The following is a 20,899-nucleotide window of genomic DNA, read 5'->3' as shown; positions in this document are numbered from 1 at the left end:
TGAACACCAGAGGCACACTCGACTGATGTATCCGAGCAAGTCGGTGGTCACTGAACATTGTTTGTCGGAAAATCACGCCATGGAGTATGACCGCACTAGGATTCTGGTACAGACGTCGAGATACTGGGACAGAGTTGTTAGAGAGGCCATCGAAATTCGCACCAATGACGACCTCATACACCGGGACTGTGGCTATAATCTTAGCAAGGCTTGGGAACTAGCGATTGTGTTAATCAAGAGTAAATCGAGCAAACGTATAGTTGTGACGACCACGGCGGACAGAGCCATCACACCGACGTCATCTCAGACGCTGTCGCTATCTGTTCCACCGCGCGACCATGGCACGGGGCGCGGACGGCGGAGGGAGCGCGCCGTGGGCAGAGGGTATTTAAATCGGGCGCCGCTGCGACCAAACTCAGTTCCCTCTGAGCAGCCATAGTGTACGGATCTCCGTGCCGGCACATTCACAGGAGCTCAGTCCGTCAGTTCACCTGATGATGGCGACATGTATGATCGCCGAAATATTGTGCCCGTTGGACACTATAGACCGGCAGCACACCCGTGAATATTTTGATTATCAAATACGCCGGGAGAAACTCAAGAATCACATGATGGTGACTGTCCAGATTCCTGGGAAATCTACTGATGTTTTGTTTAATAAAACATTGGCTAGGGAGAAGTAGTATGTTTAATTTTTTTAAAAGCGGTGTACACATTTCCTTTGCATTTTGCACAGGATTATTCTGATTGCATCTTTTTGACAGTATAAATAATTTCCCTGATTCAGAACTATGACCATGAAAAATAATTCCGTAGCATAGTACTCAACAGAAAAGTGCAAAATACATGCATGTCAATGTGCTGGAATTCAGCGCGTTCCTCACTGAGTGGAGCATAAAACAAATTTTGCTTAGCCCGGAACTAATAATGTCAATACAGGTTTTCCACTGAATGTATCAGTGACGTCAGTCCCAAAGAATTGTACATTGCTGCCACTTAGTGCTACTGTTGGAACCTGGAGAATTCTGTTCTGAATGGTGTGGAAGGTTAGGCATACTGTCTTTTTTGCATGTAGTACTTGTTTCTTATCCTATTCCGAACTTTAGAAGCAGATAACAAAAACATTAATCTGGGAGTCTCCTCACATTGAAGAATGAATGGAAAAAGAAATTGCCTTATGGGTTAACACAGCTGCAGCCTGCGTAGCACAATGCCTGAACTGGACGTTAATTTTGCAGCAGCTAAGATAAATGAACTACTTATTCAATAAAACTTAGAGGTAAGAATATTCTTTTGAAGCATGTATCCATCCCACTCTGTTCATCTCCTCCCTCTCTCTCTCTCTCTCTCTCCACAGCACTACAACTAAAATATTAATACACATTTCTAACAAGCTTACATATGATTTGTTGAGATGTCACCATTATTTCTGGCACTGTGATTTGGTGTTGATGCAGCAAGGAATGGGTGGCCTTTCTTCCCTTCATTTGGTGTGACATTTTCTAAGACTTCAAGCCCTAAAGTAAAACAAACAAAATAAATTTTAGAGACTGGACATTCAAAAATGAATACACACACAGTTTGTGCAAGTAAGAATACTGAAATACTGGGTATAACAGTTTGCATGATGATAAAGCATCCAATGTCTGCAAAAACAAACTCATACTACTGGGTGAAATTTTAAAAGTCCCAATGGTATTCAAATCAATGCAAAGAATTCTATACTGAAAACTATTTCTGCAAATAATACTGAATACAGAAAGCATAAAAAATGAAAAGATCATAGAAAACAAATGTCTTATGAAAATTTGAAGGAGAAACTGACTACAATAGAGTTATATTTGCTCGCAATATCAACTAAAGGGTACACAAATTTGAATAAACATGCCAAGACTAAACTATGCATGTGAATGGTATTAATTATGTAGTGTTGGCATCAAACAACAAATTTAGTCCTGAGGATTGAAGACAAAATATTAATCCTAATTGCAAAGAAATGTATATATAAAAAATTGTTTTCCTTTTTTTCCAACATACTAAAGTAATCTTAGCTGACAATCAACAACTACTGCAAGTTCTGGAAAGTGAGGTATTTTACTATCATTCCTCCCATGTGCACTTTCAATTTACTTGTATTTGTCCCTAATCCATTAAAATACTTCCTGCAATTTTAAAGTCATAATCACAACCACAGGACCAAACATGTAATTTTCTGAGAAAATTCCTCACACAGACAGAAAAATTGATTGTTCACAATAATTCTAATGATGGCAATAGATGTCTACCTTGGAACAGCATGTAGCTATTTTAAAAACGAGTCACACTAACAATAGCCTGGTGCAGTAACTCTCTAATGAAGTTTTTCTTATGAAGAACTAGTCACAAACTGAGAATAATAGCAACAGTCATACACATAGCACCAGAAACAAAAATAACCTCCACTGTCCAAGATGTAACCACTTTCGTGTGTAGAAAGGCATGAAGTGTGGTGACGTAAAAACATTTGACTACCTCTGTCTCAAATTAAAGATGCTGGCAGATGAAAGTTTGTTTTTAGCCTGAAATCATTACCGCTTGACATCTCCTACTCCATCATAAATGAAGTTTTATTTATTTATTTATTTATTTATATTTATTTATTCAGCACCCGTATTATCACATTCATGTTCCGAACAGATAGTATCTATATGTGAAGGGTCACATTTATTACATTTTCTTGTACGTTAAAATTACAGAAAAAACTTAATAATTTAAATATTACTTATAAACCAACTGCCATATTCCATATCATACCAAGTTATCTCAGACAAGATCTATGGAACATGTAAATAAATCAGTGCCAGGAAAACAGCTCATAAATATAGGAAAATGGTGGCAGCAAACAACATATTCTTGTCTAATATTTTAAACCAACAAACAGTTTAGTCTAAAATATTATGAAAAGAATAAACTGCTGCTCACCATATAGAGGAGATGATAAGTTGCAGACAGGCACATGAAGAGACTGCTGTAAATTTAAGTTTTCAGATAAAAAGCCTTCTTCTGAAGTAGAAAACACACACCCATTTGCACAAGCACAACTCCCACACACACTACAATAGTCTCTGTCTGCTGTTGCCAGCATGTGCACAGCAACTATAGGAGAAGCAACATAGCATGATTGGTGGTGTAAGGATGTGGCATGGGGTGGGGAGCGGAAGACGTACAGAGTAGGGGTGGGGGAAGGTTTAGTGCTGCTTGTGGGAGCATGCAGGGATGTAGTGGGTGCAGGGTAAGACTGCAAGGCACAGTTGAGAGGTTTGGGGGGGGAAGAAGTGGTAAAGGAGAGAAATAGAAAAGGGCAAAAAAGAGTAGTGAATGTGTTAGTGGAATAGAAGGCTGTGTAGTGCTGGCGTAAGAGCAGGGATCGAACAGGTAGGTGGACGACAGGGACTAGTAAAGCATGAGGGCAGGGCAGTTACAGAAATGTAGGATTTACAACGTTATTATAAATGATTGAAGTGACTTCATGAATTCACTGTAGTGACATATAGTCACAAACTCAACACTCACACACAAATATTCAAAAACTTTTGTATCGTTGCAGTCACACTTCACATTTTGGCCATGAAAATCCAGCAGTGAGCAGTTAGGCAAGAAGGCAACAGATGCCGAGAAATCTTATGTTGTGCTTAAAACACATTTCCATCAGTCTGCCATGATAGTGCAATGACACTTAAGAACAAAGTTCAACAAATATCCATATTCTGCCAATTCTATTCGGTAATTGTGCAGATTAAAACTTCAGGATGCCTCTGCAAGAGGGTCAGCCTGCAGTGAGTGAAGAAAGAGATGACCGCATGCAGGAAAGTTTTGTATGCAGCCCACAGAAATTGACAAATGGCGCAAGCAGAGAGTTGGACATAATGCATTTAACTATTTGGAAAATCTTAAGGAAACAAGTGGGGCTGAAGCCACTTGCAATTGCAACAACGCCTGACTCCCGATGACGAAGTCGGACACTTAATTTGCAGCACAGTTGCAACAGCTTACGGAAGAGGAAGTATTTTATGAGACACCCATCTTCAGTGATGAATCAACATTTTTTGAGAATGGCGCAGTGAATAGGTATAATGTGCAAATCTGGGGGCACAGAATCTCCACACTATCATTCAGCACATTTGAGATCCACCAAAAGTTAAAGTATTCTGTGCAGTCTCATGTTTTAAAGTTTACAGTCCCCTTTTCTTCTGTGAAAAGACTGTTATATCTAGACATGCTGAAAATTGGCTCATGCCACAACTGGAGACCAAGAGTATGGATTTTATCTACCAGCTGTATTTTGCTCCGTAGCACTCCACCATGATGTTGATGAATAATTAAACAGGAAATTGAGAAACTGATTGATCGGTCACTGTGCGGTTGATGGTCAGCAATACATGTAATGGCCTCCACACTCTCTGGAGCTAACCCCATGTGATTTTTTTGTGTGGGTTTATGTGAAAGATTCCGTGTTTCTGCCTCCTCTACCAAAAAACCTACCAGAACTAAGAGGTCGCATCATCAGTGTTTTTGAACAGATTGATAGACACATGCTGCACTGAATGTGGGAAGAACTTGATTATTGACTTGATATCTGCTGTATCAGTAGGGAGGCACATATGGAGCATTACTTTTTCTACATATGTGCAAAGCCCTGTGACAATATGTCAAATAATACAGCTTCAGCATATCTGTGAAATTGATTCAATTATTTCTAACAACCTTGTATTGTAGGGAGAGGTCCCATCTGTGCAGTTCAGAAAATCTGGTGTTGGTAGGAAGGACCCAGATGGTGCAGGCTGTGAAGCACTAATTGAATGTACCTCCCTTCTGCTTCACAGCCCGCACCATCTAGTCCTTCCTGCCAACACCAGCTTTCCTACAATGCGCAGGTACGAACTATTCGTACAACATATCCTACTTTCCCTTAACACCACTGGCCTCAACTTTCACTAGTTCCTGTTCTCAACCTACATATCTCCTTCACTGTTCTCACCCCAGTCCTTCACAGCCTTCTATTCCGTTAACGCAATCACTTGTTTCCCCCCTCCCCCCCTTCTCTACTTCTCCCCCTCCCCCTACCAAACCTCCTGATAGCACCTAGAAGCACTAGAGCACTACCTGTCCCCACCATGTCCCCCTTCATGTTCCCACATACAGTGCTATACCTTACACCCCCTCTACCCTGTTATCCCTTTGTCCTCCCCCCCCCTTACCAAGCCACCTCCTTACCTCTACCACCCTCACTAGATTGCTTTCCCTGTCAGGTGCAGTTGCTGTTTGCATCCTGGCCACAGCAGCCAGACACAGTGGTCACGTGTGAGTGAGTTGCACTTGTGTGAATGTGTGAGTGTTCTCTGTTTCGGAAGAAGGTCTTCTTTGTTGGGCCTGTCTGCCTCTCAACTTCTCCCCTACACAGTGACTAGCAATCTATCCTTTCCATAATAGTGTTGGTATTCCATATTGGATTTTCCATTGTTTAATTTGGTCTAAAAAGTGGGTAAAAAGTTTCTGATCCAAATGAAAACATAGAAATTAGCCACTTGACTTACTGCCAACCCTGCGTACCCACAAGGCATATTGTTTTGTTATTTGACTGAGCTAAATTTCACAACAGTGCCTGCTGGAGTATGAAAGTGAAATATGTTAGCCGGTCAACAGTCAAGCCTAAATGTGCTGGAGGAATACCTGCTTTTTACTTCAAAAATATTTACAGTGTTTGTTAATTTTTTAACTGTATTTACATTAAAATATTTCCTTTTTTGTCACAGTGTTTACAAGTAGCTTGCCATGCATCTTTGGAGTGCAAAAGTAACAACAAGTAAATGAAGATGTCTGATAATAGGCCTTCATCGAAAACTGGTCATGGCGTAAAGAAAATCTTTCACAAATCTAACTGTGACAATTTGAAGCTTATTCAAGACTTCTTTAATTGAAAATAGTTATGAACTGTGCACCTGTTCCAAAAAGTAAACTTTGGTAGTATTATGTGAAATGAACTAAAAAGTCCAATGAATGTCATTTTGTTGGCTGAACTGTTCATGAAGATAGATAAAATGGTTTTCTGTAACATTCAGCCATAAATATCATAGAAAATTTAAAATATTTAAGTAAAAAGAAAGAAAGGAATCTGTTACAATATCAGACATAAGTTGCAAGTCATAATTCTCTAGAAGAAATTAAATAAAATATTTCTGGCCTCTGCTCTCAGATTCAAATATCTCAGAAACAAGAATGCATAATGGACTATGTCACTTCCCTTTGAGTAAAAAGCTGTCCTTCACGTAGAACTGTCTCCACTTATCATTATCTCAAATAACAGACCAAAAAATTATGCATGTAAATAAGCTCAGTATTATCACAATAAAATTATTTTTTGCTATTACCATTCTGCATGCTACATACAGCCAATACCAACGCAATAAAGGTGATTGAAGAACACAATGATGGAACAATGGAATTCAGAGGCATTAATTTTACTAAGTAAAAAAAAAATCTAGATTTCTATCTGTGTTCAGCACAATTTTAATGTAACATTACAGGCAGAATTTTAACTTGTTTGTCTTGTTTAGATATGCTTGAAAATTAAAATATACATGGCTACAACAGTATGGTTTAAAACATTACATTTAGCTTTAATTTTCTGAACTACCATTACACCCATAAGCCAATAAAACTCTATAATTCTTGAGGAAATATGGAGACAGCCATTAACAGATTTTCAGTTGTTCTGTTAAAGGTTACAAACAGTAACAGAAGACCTAAAAATTATTTTTTTCACAATGCCTGTAAGCAGCCCAGCCAAAAGTTTATCAAAATTACAATCATGCAAACACTACGTGGAAAGACTGTGATTACTATGTGCATGAATAAGGAAAATCAAATTAAAAGAGTAGAAAATAGTATATCTGAATATATAAAAAACACAGCTGTGACTTTCTTTTATTTATATTTCAAAATCGTAAAACAATTTCTAATATGCAGTTTATGAGTAAGCTGGCTGATGAAATTATGAGTGCCAATCACTTATTTTTAAAGAGTGTAAAATTATTTTCCTTCTAAAGACATATTCTTAAACACCATTAGTTTTATGGCATTTGCACAAACCATCATTACAGAAACATAAAACTGAATTTGATGAGACATCACTGTACATTATTTTCTCTCTCTTTCTCTCCATTCCTTCCCTCATATTCCCTCCATATCACCACTGTGTCCTTGCAGCATTCACATACAAGCACACTAAAAAAAAACAGCCATGCAATGACACAAATATGACAGGGGGTTGCACCTTACCCTTTTAAATAATTAATTCATACATCACAATATCAACAGCACAATATTTCTTAAGCTGTGCTAGTTTCACTGTCATCGATTTCAAATCATACAGAGACGGTAAATTCAAAACAACTGAAGTAAACTACAACTTGCAAATTAGCATGCTTATATGCAATAGGCAAACAATAGACAAACAGAATGAAATAAAGCAGAATAATACAAAATACAACTATGAAATCTACTTAGATTTTTGGCATTCATTCACTACAAAGATTATTAAAAAGAAACTGGATGTCTACAGTTCAAGAAAAAGTAGATTCATAAAAGGAATCAATGCTGCTAATAATTTTATACCATAAGCTCTGTTGCCTGACTATGACATATTTCTGGTCAACTATTATGAATTTTGTTGCAATCAAGAAACCAATGTAACACATTTTGCTTTTTCTCTTCAGCAATGGAATGATGAATAACTAATTTTCTTAATTTTAATAATTATTTAATTGCCCACACTTCATGTGCCTTTAATCAATTATGACTGCCAAAATATCTTCTAATGCCATAAAGTCATGAAGTCATGAAGGAGAAAAACTGGCCTTGGAGAGTATACTACTAAGCAGTGTGGAGAGAAGAGATACTACGACAGCGAAGTATTAAGTGTGGAAATCCCCTTTAGTTACTTGTGTCTTACAAGTGATACAGTAATCTCTTTCATTATTGGATGTACAGTTAACACTTTCACTAATTCAGAGAGCAATAGAAATAATTCCTGCATTACAGGACCTCTCTCACATTTTGACAGACAATAAAAATAAAACTTAAAAAATTTTTATGGGAAAGTTTCTTTCAGTTATATCATCACTCAAGTGACATCCATTACTAATGATACACTGTTGCAGCTATTCGTGTTGATTGGTTATGCCATATATTTTCATCTGCTTGACAATGCAGACTTGCGTACTGGCCAGCCAGTAACCCTCTTAAATATCAACATTTATCACATAGCTTTATTGAGCAGTCTTGTGTAAATTTGGTGGATACGGTTTGCACTACAGTAAGTAAAAAAATATATATAAAAAAAATGTGACAGAAATTGTGGTTTCAGGTGGATACTGTGACATGTTATACGCCATTCTGCAATGCCAACAGAATGAGTGTTTTTAACAGGATGGGCCACAAGCAGCTATCCTCAGCACTCACTTCCGATTTTCAAACAAATGTCCCATAACCACGAGTTAACTGTGTATGATTTTTTTTGAAAGGCTACCTAAAATCTAAGGTCACTCAACATCATCCAGGAATTACTGAACAACAAAAGACAGTAATATGACAAGTGGTCACTGTCATTACATCCATGATAAAAGTAGTGGACAATTTCAAGAATAACATTAGTAGCAGATGTTTCTTGGGCAATTTTTTGTTTAAACATGATTGAAACCTTTTAATCATAAATAAATTTCACAAGCAAAAAGCTTTACATGATTTGATTGTGAACCCACAAAACATTTATGTGATCATTCTACATGTGGGAGTTATTTACACTATACTGATTGCAAGAAATGTGCAGCACTCTTCATGAGCGTGAAGATCACCGAAGTCTCAGTTACACTAAAACAAATCGACATGTTCTCACTTAGCAAAACGTGTTATTACGAGCTTCTTCCTGATCATTCATGGCATTGCCCAGGAAATTTTTTAACTCCTCTTGTAATGCAACTGTCTTCTAAAACAAAGATTTTGTTCCTTCTTTTGAACATGTCTTTAGTTTCTCGTATATCAGTAATGAGCCTGCAGCTCTGCCAAGAATCACTGGCATCATTTGCTGTATGTTCTCTTTCAACAAGGCAATTGTTAAGAAATAACTTTCTAGATAAATTATTATCATTACTATGTAAACCGAATCTGCTAGCCCTTCCCCCTTGCTGTTGATGTTTTTAGTCCTCTACAGCAAGCGAGTAGAGAATCTGATTCTAAATGTGACAAGCTCAATCACATTTCTCAATAATGGAGTGGGATTGGATTGTTAAACTAATTAGTGATACTTTCATCATCAGCTATTCCCAAAAAAAGTTAATTCTATACATTTTGTATACATGGATTATTCGAGATAGACTGAACTGCATAAAATATCATACAAATTTTGCTACTTCACTCAGAATTATTTGAAATAACTGTATTGAAATTAGTAACAACTGCAAGTTAATATCCAGTCGATTTCTAGAGAAATTTGGTGGGACATTCACATTAGAAAATGAGACGAACTATGATGCTTACCAAGATTAAATTAGATACAAATCAATAACCGACACCAACAGAAACATTAATTTGTGAACATCAAGTTTAAAAGTCCAAAACTTCTGTAGAAAGATGACAATAATAGGAAGGTACACAAATGTAGCAAAGATAGCAAAGAGAAGGATATTCCATGAGCAATTTCTACAGAAGAAGGGAAGATCTGCAATAACCACAACAAACTCACCTATTCCAGTTCCATGTAGTTCATAGCATACGGAAAGAGGTATGGAAATAAATTTGTCAAATAAAAGGTTGCGTGAAAAACTGGCTTTTGCTGCATGACAACATGCCATGCAAAGTAGTCATGACTGGATAAAAACAGCTTAGCGAAGTGTAATGTTGTCCTACTCACCCCAGACCTTCAGCCTACTAATTTTCCCGTCTTCCCGCAGTTTTTTTTTTTTTTTTTTTAATAAACCCACATATAATTCAGAAGTGATGAAAAGATACATACTGTGTGAGGACACTTTCTGATGAAATGCTGCATGAGTGGTTTGAACAACTATACCAACATTATTACAGTTACATGAACACTGAGGTGAAGTACTAAGGAGGAAATGCACCTTAATAAGTATGTGAGTAAAGCAAATGTTTTGTCTTTAAAAGCTTCCAGGAACTTAACGGAGCACACTCCAAAATATTAAGTTAGTCTATTACTGACCCATGCATGTTTAAACACAGAACACTCATTTCTAGTAACAGTACATCTGTGGAGTGAGAATATATCTACGAAATATGACAGTCTTTGCAGTACTCCAGGAATATGAAATCATACACACAGTATGAAGTTGTTATAAATATTTTTACATGCAGAGTTCAGAAGGTTGACCCAATGGAGACATGTTATTCAAAAATAATTCTTTTAATATGAAAACATACTGACCTTCAAGAAGACAAAGAAAAATAACACCAGATAATATAACAGTAAAGATAAATAATTTAGAAATAAAGGAGACCACTCACCGAATTGAGTTGTTGACAGACACACACAAAACAGAAGGAAAGCAAAATTTGCTAGCTTTCAGAACGAATCCCGAATCCTTTCTTGAGCTGGAGTACACTCACTCTCTCTCTCTGTCTCTCTCTCTTTCTCAGTCACACATCTTCCCCACCTCCCCACCCCCCTCTCCTGTGGGTTAACAACTACTGAGACCAGGAGGGTTTTGAGAGCAAAGTACGTTCTGCAAGGAAAAAAGGAAAACTCTCATCTGAATAATTCAGAAAAGCTGGTGGTGAAAGGAAGGATGCAAATGGTCTGGGTTGTGAAGCAGTCACTGAAATCAAACATGTGTTAAGCTGCATGTTGTGCCACACAGTTTTCGACTTAGTTCTTTGTCACAGACTGGGAGGGGTCATTCGTTCTGATTGGCCGTTGGTTGGCTGTCATACCAACATAAAAAGCTGTGCAGTGATTGTACCAGAGTTGGTATATCATATGACTGCTTTCACAAGTGACCCAGAATCTGGTGGTGTAGGATAAGCCTGTGACAGGATCGTAGCAGGAAATATAGGAAGTCTTGCACCTGGGTCTTCCATACGGATATGATCCTTGTGGCAATGGATTGGGAGAGGGAGTGGCATAGGCACAAAGTAGGACGTTATGCAGGTTGAGAAGGCAATGGAACACCACTTTAGGAGGGATGAGAAGAAGATGAGGTAGGATGCTACTCATTTCAGGCCATTATGGTAGATAATCAAAGACCTGATGAAGGTACTGTTGGTGGTTAATGGATTTAATATGGGCAAGGTACTGTTGGTGGTTAATGGATTTAATATGGGCGATAGGAAAGTGCCATGCGGGTGCCCATGGCTGGGCTGCGGATCTGTTCCCCTGAAAGGAGAAGTAGTTGTGTGTAAGGATTTAATTGGAAAGGTGTAAGAGGAATGAGGTAGTGGTTTGGAGTTGATGGACATTGGGAGAGGTAGTATTTGATAGTGGCAAGGCCATAGGCATGATGGATCAACAATGACAAGCAGGGATCCAGGAAGTAAGGGATGGGGATGGTGAAAGTTGGCGAACGAAGTGGTTAGTATCTTTGATGTGAGAGGCTACTTTTTTGGCAGTTGGTTAAAGGTGCTGGCCATCAAGAATGGAAATCCTTTCTGCTGGAGCACAATAACCACTAACAAATAGAGAATCCAAGATTGTTGGGTTTATGGATTCTACAGATCATATAGAAGTTAGGTGTGCAGCAAATTGTTGGGATGAGGAGGGGGATGAACTCCCCAGTTCACATCCCCATGACCTCTTCAACGTGCACCGCTGCCAACCGGCTCCAGCACAAGTGAGTCATGTTTGCACAAGTGAGTCATGTTTCTAGCCAGAGTATCCATATCCCTTCCTCCTGCATTTCTAGCAGCAAACCGGGTGTCTGCCTCCAAGCCACTACCTACCCACTCCAACCGCTCATCCTGCTTATTCAACCACTCTATCCAACCCACCCACCACAATTACCACTACACCCTAGACCCCAGCTGATCTGCAACATGGCATGGTGCTTCCAACTGGCATTATGCAGGGCCAGAATTCATACTGAAAACTACCAAGTTTTCCTTCTTATTTGTTTGTGCCTGTTGATGACTTGATGTCTCTGCAAGTCAGTGAGTGGTTTTCTTTACCCTTAAATTATTTATATTCAACCAAAACAGTAATGGTATGAATACACAGTTCACTGGTGATTTATCAGAATGTGTTATGTAATTTCTACTTTTATATTTCAGAAAACCTATTTTATCTTGAATGAAGTACATCTAAAACTAATTTCAGCAGTTTTCCTGAACTAACAATGATGAGCAGTATTGTAGCAATTCTGCTTGGGCTTTCTATTCAATATCAATATATGCTCAAAAGGATACGATTAATCTATCTCACATGGACTTGGATGATAACAATCATTTTCTTTAACTCCCACAGTGGCAGAATTTTATTTAACCCTCTTTATTAATAAGGCCCATTAAATACTGGAAATCAGATTTAGGCTAATGTAGATGAACCCTGCAAGGAACTTCAGTAGTACTACATCTTCATCAGAAAAGCATCTCTGAGAAATGTTTATTTATTATGAATTGTAATAATACTTGCTGTCCGTCAAAAAAAATTACTTAATTTTATTATAAATTTCACCACACAACATTTCAACTATAGCTTCCCTTTCATGACCATTGCTACAAGAGCATCATCAGTATCAATTTGACTCTGCTTATTGTAAATCTTCATCAGATATTCATGCAATTAAGCAAATTCTTATTCTAGAGCTGTAGACATTCCAGTCCTACATTGCCCAAAACATCAAGGGAAAACTAACTATCAGTTATTCATACGTAAAGACAAAAATAAATGCATAATTAACCTGAATTCTTACTCACTATCTTCTTAAATTTTCCTTCACAGTCCTTCGTATTATAGGCACAATGGACGTACTTGATGAAGTGAAGATCTCTGTTCTTTTTTTTATATCGTGGTACCATGAGGCAAAGTGACTGTAAATGCCAGTCTAATACACAAAATATTTGAATATATCCATTAGGTAAGCATAAATGAGACAGAAACTTGGGACTCAACTGATATGCAGTAACTGGTACTAATATCTTTGAATAGTAGTGCATGTCTAAGAGATTTGAAATTACTACATATAAACATTATTGTATTCATTTACATGTACCATTAGTTGTGATTTAGTAATCATTCTTTCTTGGACAATGAATTCCTTTATCCCACAGCAGCAGAAGAACATAAAACTCATCTGTCTTTTGTTGTTATGAGGAACTGTGATAATACACATCTTTGAAATGAGAAAAATACTCTTGAACACATGCTCCTTTTGATATTTTCTCTTTGTTGTAACACATACATCTTTCTCTTCATGATTAGTGTGGTATTTAGAAAACAGGGATAATCACAAGAACAAGCTCCACCTCATCAAACAGTTATAGGGAAATGTGGCATGACACACCTCCCCCCCCCCCCCTCAATCTCTCTCTCTCTCTCTCTCTCTCTCTCTCTCTCTCTCTCTCTCTCTCTCACACACACACACACACACACACACACACACACACAATCTTACATACATTTGGACTGAGTCACAACATTAAGATCTCAACTAGAATTCAAACACATAAAAATCAACAACATTTTAAATACAAGTGAACAGCCTGCTTATTACATACTGAAATAGGAACAACTGAAACACAGTTAACAAAGCACAACTATATATTTAATAAAATCCATGTCTACTGCTTTCAGAACTGTTCAAAAGCTACTCCTTCTGAGAAAGGGAAATACAGAAAACAGAGGAAGGAAACAACAGAAGAGATGCACAAGGACTGATGTAAACAGTAAGTCCACTACAAGCTTTGTTCAAGAGAAATGCAAGATGGAAGGTTGTGGAACCTGTAACATATTAGGACATTCTTATTTACAATTTATTTCTGGCAGCTTTGGCCCCTCCAAATATAAACATATTGTGTGAGTTAATAAAATCTTCTTGGATTTCCAGCCACGTCAAGTGGTTAAAATCCCATGCGCTTTCGACCACGCTCTCCCCAGCTACAGTCAAGTGGTAAATGAGTTCTTTGTCACCGTGGCCTTACCATTTTATAACCACGCTGCTGCTGTGATATCACTGGTGCTCTCTTCCTTGCTAAATATGGTAATATTTCTGTCCCACATTTATAATTCTATAGCTTCTTCTATAACACTATCCCAAATCCCTTAGTCCTTATAACAACAGATGTTTCATCGAACAGAATTCGGTTTTCATTTTCTAAAGTGTGTCCTGCCACAGCTGATTTTTCATGATAGCATAGGCATAAGCACCTCTTGTGTTCCATCTGACATTGCTGCACAGTGCATACTGTTTGGCCGATGTAGTAGCAGCCAAACTGAGATGTTATCTTGTACACTCCAGGCAGTCTAAGCCCTAGATTTTCCTTCACAGGCCTCATGAGCTGTTGTACATTTGCTGTGGGCCTTAACACTGATGAAATTTTGTGTTTCTTCAGGGTCGGCTAATCTTTCCCACTGCTGTGCCGCAGAAACACAAAAATGTAAGTTTCTTGCTCTCTTCTTTAGAGGTGTTTTTCCTGCACATCTCACCAGAAATACCCTGTGATATCTGGCACTGATTGTAGTCATTTATCCGGAAGACTTTTTAGAGGTAGCTTATTTCTAGCGGCAGATTTTCAGCATCTGAAACGACCTTAGCATGATGGAAGAGGATGTTCAGAACACCATGTTTTTGTGCCAGGTGGTGGTGGCTGAGAGTGTGCAGATGCTGATTTGTGAGTGTATGTTTCCTGTAGACACTGTGGTTGAGGTGCGCATTGGTTTTCCAGCAAACAAGGACATCAAGGAAAGGCAATTCCCAATCTATCTCTACTCCGTCATAAACCTAACATTCTTATGAATGCCATTCAAGTGTTCTAAGAACTCTCCCAGTTTTTCACGTTAGTGGGGTAAGAATTCTCCCAGGTTTTTATGTCGGAGGGGCCAGATGATAAAAGTGTCATTGATGTAATGATAGAAGCAACTTGGCTTAACTGGAGCCGTGTCCAAAGTGATGTCTTCAAATTTCTCCATAAAATGGTTGCCTATTGGTAATGGACTTCCCATCACCATATTGTTCAACTACCCAAAATATGACGACGTCAATGTGTGCTTAAATGGTTGCAGCTCTGCACAGCCTGGGACCTGGCCATTGCGAGGTTGAAGTGGGCATGATGGATACAGGATGAAAACACTACCATATTTGGCAAGGAAGATAGTGGCAATGACATCATAGCCAGCAGCACAACTTTAGAATGGCATGACCACAGCAGCACAACAGTCATGTACCATTTAACAATGGTTGAGGAGAGCTCAGTCAAAAGCTTGTGGAATTTTAATGACCTGACGCAGCTGGAAACTCAGGAAGATTTTATTACCTCACATCACTGAAAGACCGTCAATTCATATATATTGTGTGAAATTCTCCTCTTTCCACATTTATTATGCAATAATTCCTCCCTCCAAAATATGAAGGAAAAACAATGTTTTACTCAGATCTCTCCAGGTGTTCCTGTCTCAGTTGTGACAAAGTAGATATTACTGTCTCAAAATCTGATAATATTCATGTATGACCTCCTTTTTACGCCATTTCAAAAATAAAAATCTGATTTATAAGCTGTCACAGAAGACAGGTTTCATTTTTGAATTTCCAGTTATATAGTGAACAGAATGGTGGTATGTGAGCGTTATAAATTTAGAACCAATTTTTTTAATGGTAACTAATGGAGAGATGTAGAATCACCAACAGACAAGAGCAATTTCTACAACACTAATTTTGTGTATTATCTAAAACTGTGTTTATGAAAGTGAGGTAGTTTAGTTTTTTTAATAATGCTATGCAGACACCATTTGAATTATCTTTTTTATTTTAAATTCACTGTACTAGGTCATTTTACATCACATGGGCAGAAAATTGTCAAAGGAAAAAGTATTACAATTCTATGTTCAACTGTTACTAAACAACATTTTTATCATCTCACAACCACAGAGTCTGTCCTTTAAAAACATGCAATAGCACAAGAAGTTTGTTGTCACTATCTGGAACTTGCATACATTGTTTCTTTGTATCAGTGGATAATTCAATAATCACATTCCTCATGAAAACTGTCAGTAGGTAGCAGAACATTAAAAAAATGTGGATTTAACTGCAGAGTGGTCAAAGTATTTGGCCTCGGAAAAACTTCCAATTTATAAAAAAAAAGAGGTTGTACTTACAGTAAATGGGAAACTACGAGGTAAGGGACAAGGATTTCCATCTGGAATGAATCTTTCACTCTCCAGTGAACTGTGTGTTATTTTGAAAACTTCGCAGTAGATGAAAACAGTGTGTGAGACTGGAAGTCCGACCAGAACCTTGGCTTTCATGGGTGTGCTCTTACCTTACAGCATTACCCGCAAAAGTGAAGGTTCCAGTTTAGACTTTCAGTCTTGCACACTGTTGTAATCACCCCAAAGTTTCAATGTTTTTCTTAATTGTCACATTTACATCTAAAACAGTCCACAGCTGGTATACATTAGTACATTCCATATAAACTATGCGAGAAATATTAGCTGTAACAGAATTATAACCTAATTTAAACTGAAATGGAGAGGAAAACATACAAGAATCTATAATCCAACATCAGATTACAGCTTGCTGAAACAATGAAACTCAATAAAAATATGAACACCTGTAATCTACAGTCGATTTTACTTTCATTGCAGTTACTTTAAAATATTATAATACATCAGAAACAATTTGATAAACATGTCTGTGAGGCAATGCCAATGAAATACTGGGTGTTCAAATTGAAAGCAGCTTCATCACCTGTTAACAAAAACATGCATATGGATGCCAAATTTAGCAAAAGAACTTAATAAGCCAGTCAGCCGTCCCCATCATGTGAGAAATGCAAGAACTTCCATAGGTTATATCCTTGTCTTTGCAACTTCTGTCATTATTCCACAACCCTTTATCCATTTTTTCTGGCTTCTGAAGAAGCCAATACAAAGTAGTTCAATGTGGTTTGCACATGCAGTTCTCTTTTCTGAGATGAGCTCAAGCATAAATTTGCTTCTCTCTGTGTGTGTGTGTGTGTGTGTGTGTGTGTGTGTGTGTGTGTGTGTGAAAGAAAGAGAGAGAGAGAAAGAGAGAGAGAGAGAGATTCAGAAAACTGTGAGGCAAGGGAAACAGCAGAAGAGGGAGGAGAAGAAGGGAAAGGGAGAAGAGTGAGGGTAACTGATGAAATAACTGGCATGTACTATAGCTGGTGTTGTCACAGGATTTAAATCCTTTGTGCACAAAACATTTCAGGTTCACAAAGTCCTTAATTAATCACTCTGCAGTCAAATCTTGCTAAATTTAGTGTTTAGTGCATATATTTCTTATTTGATAATTTCACAACTCTTACAAGCTAACAAATACTTTGATTTGTGCCCTTTATCAGAATGGTACTGGTCAGAACAAAATTAACAAATTTTCTTCTTCTGTACAAAGTCACAATTTAGGGACATTATGCAAGACAAAATGTTAAAATGAAATTGGGTGTGTTTGATCAGATATATATAATGCACATTTTCACAGCAAGATCTTAAATGTTTTACTACTTTTTCCCTTGTATAAATGCTCAGTTTCGCTTGATCAGTAAAAGATGGTCCCATTATTTCAAAAATTATTTGTTTCTTTTCTTTGTGAAGAAAGATGATGAGCTGAAATTCAGACATCTGTTGAGGCAGCAACTTATGAAATGAGCAACAAACTAACATGCTCTTCCTACCCCTGGTTGCCAAGATGTGAGTGTTCATAAAAAACTTCAGCCTGTGAAACCCGGTTTCTGCTCCCTCAGTAATAAGCAACAAAAAGCAATGAAGATAAATGCTATATTAACAAATTTACAGTGTCTCATAAAGATGAAAGCAAATAACAGTGAACAAAAAATTTCTGGCTACAAGACAAACATACAATTGACTTCACAAAATTGCAGAAACAGTCACCTTACATTAACTAATTAAAGTTCTATTTCAAGATTAATCTGAGAATTGTTACTGCCAAACCAAAAAGGCAATGTTTATAAAAATATGCACAAATATAAAATATTACCTTACATTGTTACTAAATATCATAGAGAAATTAGTGACATAGCAGACTACCAAATATTTTGTTTTTATGTAGCTAGTGAATTAACATGTGCGTACAAAGAAATCTAAGTAAAATTTTATATTGAGAAACATTTAATCAATATATGTGACACAGGGTTTCTGTTAAATGCATGTACACTCTTTATTATCCTGCTATAGTGTTAGTTACAGTTGTCTCAAAAAGTGCAACATGTTTTTGAAAGTAAACAGAAAACATTCAGCTGATAATACTGTGTCTCCCACAAATCACCACACAAAACAACAGAAATAAATAAACCATGCATTATATGAATGGCCAAACTTGCAAGATCTGAACAGTGCACTAGCTTTCACATTTAACTTATTTGGGCACTAGAAAGGGAAAGCAAAGTCCTTCTATGATCAAAAGCTTGGCCTTTAACCAATGAAATAATACCTCCACAACTTTGTGTTTGCTGCTGCAGCCTTTCCTGGGGTGCTACATGGCTTTTACAACTGTGCAGGATTAAACAAAAATTACTGAGAGAACTGTCAAATGATTTTTACAGGGAACTATAAAAACTGAAAATTGCCATGAATAATCTTTTTCTTAATACATCAGTCCCTGATATTCAAGAATGTAGGAAACAAAAACTAACAACATTTAAAAGTAATTTGTTCACTGCAACCAAACATCATGTGTGCAATAAAATATGTATTTTATTGTAAATCAAATGCTGGGGTAAACTTATTTTTATTTCACCTGTATCCAATCAAAGCTGACATGCTACTTCCAATAGTAAGCAATTACAATAAACCAGTATTTGCACAGCCAAAATTTTAAAGTAAGCTGCTGACCATCATCAACCACCATCTCATTTTCACCTTATCATCATTACTTAATGAAGTAATGACAGGGTGAGTTGCATGTTTCTACATCAGATATCATTGTAACAATACAATGGTATCTGAACAACACTGTCAAATATGGTTATCCTACACATTCCTCTGCTTTCGCAGATGAGGAATAATGGCAGACATTGTAGTGTGTCTGAATTACTCCTAATTATAGGAGCATCCCTCATGAAACAGATAGTCTAATGTTAATTGTATATACATTACTAACACTGACCTTGTATCACATGTATTGTGTTAATGACAACTTCTGGTAAAAGTACACACAAACTCCTGAAGCAACAAAACAACAAGTAATCCAAAATATGACAATGTTTGCATATCATGTCATTACACTCTTCACTTATAATCTAAGAGAAGAAGCACACAATTTTTGTAAAGAGGTACAGCTTGAATAATATGTCATCTTTCTTCGTTTTTGTCAAACAAGCAAAGGACCAAAGTAAAAGACCTGATCTGGCTAAACACAAGTTGAAGTCAAAGGGAAAAATTACAGCCTTTATTTGATACAATAAGATGAGAAGACAACTGCATGATAAATGTGCTCAAATGATAAATGCAGTCTCCTTAAACAACAATAAATTTAACAAGGAATCAATACATGTAATTCTCTCATATGTATAGAAAAGTAAAATTTAATTTTCAAGGCTATCGCAAATCCTCTACCACTTTGTTGCTTAAAAGTTTGCAATATCGCTAAAACTAAAGGAATGTAAATCTGTGATAAGCCCAACAAGTTTTTCTTAAATCCTTCGAAGTGAGCAAAAGTTAGTCCCTGTTAGAGCTCTGGATGCCAGCAATTTATGCTATTTAAGCAGGAATGGTAATAATGGAAACAATCGAAGCAGCTTATCACAGAAAATATTTTACACAACCATGTTTTGCATTATCTGAACAAAAATGTGAACACATTTTTAATGCATTTGATGAAAACATTCCTGTAAGAATCACTTCTACACACCACTAGATATGAGAATGAACAAAAAACAGTGAAACTTTAACAATGTGAAAAATAGAAGATAGGATGTACAGCAGATGATTTTGTTAATGTAAAATTACTGCTCTCTATGCATCAATTAACAAATCATGCTCTGAGTCTACAGGTGCTATGTGTAATGTATTTGTATTTTCACAGAACAGTTTTGAATTTACTGTCTTTGAAAAATATGGAATTCAACTAGGAAAGTTCACCACATACGCGTACTCATAAAGTTTATAGAAAGTGGCAATGGCAGAGCTCATCAAAAAAAAAAAAAAAAATAAAACTTTATAATCATAAGAGTGGGAATGTACCATCACTGAATGCCAAATAAGATTATTAACAGTCAAAACATTTCAAGGAACATTGGATGTTAATGGATTCTTAGACATTAGGCTCTGTCTCAAGAAAAGAGAAAGAAAAGAAACATAGATTTCCCTTAGACTGGTTTGTGAGTTACATCTTTTTGGCCTCTCTCTTTTTAAAAAATACAAAACTTAATATTTACTTATCGAAAGGAAAAAGTGAACTTTTATTTTATGGGCCTCTTCATAAAGTTAATTTTTTTCTTTTTACTTGATTCTTCAAAGTATGTTTCAATCATTTTTCTGTAGATCTTCATACTGTGTCTTCTGGCCTATAGATTCAGCAAATCTTTCTGTATCTTGGACTTAGTAGTAAGTACAGTAAACCATTTTAAAATTTTTACTTTTTAGTCCTGGGAGACTTAGCTGACATATACTATGGAATACATATCAGCACAGAATCATTATACATGTATTCAATAAACC

The 20,899-nt window shown here is 36.9% G+C and overlaps 1 protein-coding gene across 1 annotated transcript in view; it reads right to left on the bottom strand.

Annotated features, from left to right (window-relative positions):
• The window catches only part of LOC124774947 (FERM, ARHGEF and pleckstrin domain-containing protein 1), a 754,047-nt gene that overhangs the window by 95,785 nt on the left and 637,363 nt on the right, over positions 1-20,899 (bottom strand). The window contains exon 12 of the mRNA XM_047249656.1: positions 1,400-1,517. Coding sequence (XP_047105612.1) covers positions 1,400-1,517 — 118 coding nt within the window. The remainder of the gene's footprint in view (positions 1-1,399; positions 1,518-20,899) is intronic.

The sequence above is a fragment of the Schistocerca piceifrons genome, chromosome 2 (genome assembly GCF_021461385.2).
Source record: "Schistocerca piceifrons isolate TAMUIC-IGC-003096 chromosome 2, iqSchPice1.1, whole genome shotgun sequence".
NCBI classification, from domain to species: domain Eukaryota; kingdom Metazoa; phylum Arthropoda; class Insecta; order Orthoptera; family Acrididae; genus Schistocerca; species Schistocerca piceifrons.
Note: the sequence above shows the minus strand (reverse complement) of the source record. Positions and strands in the feature narration are given on the sequence as shown.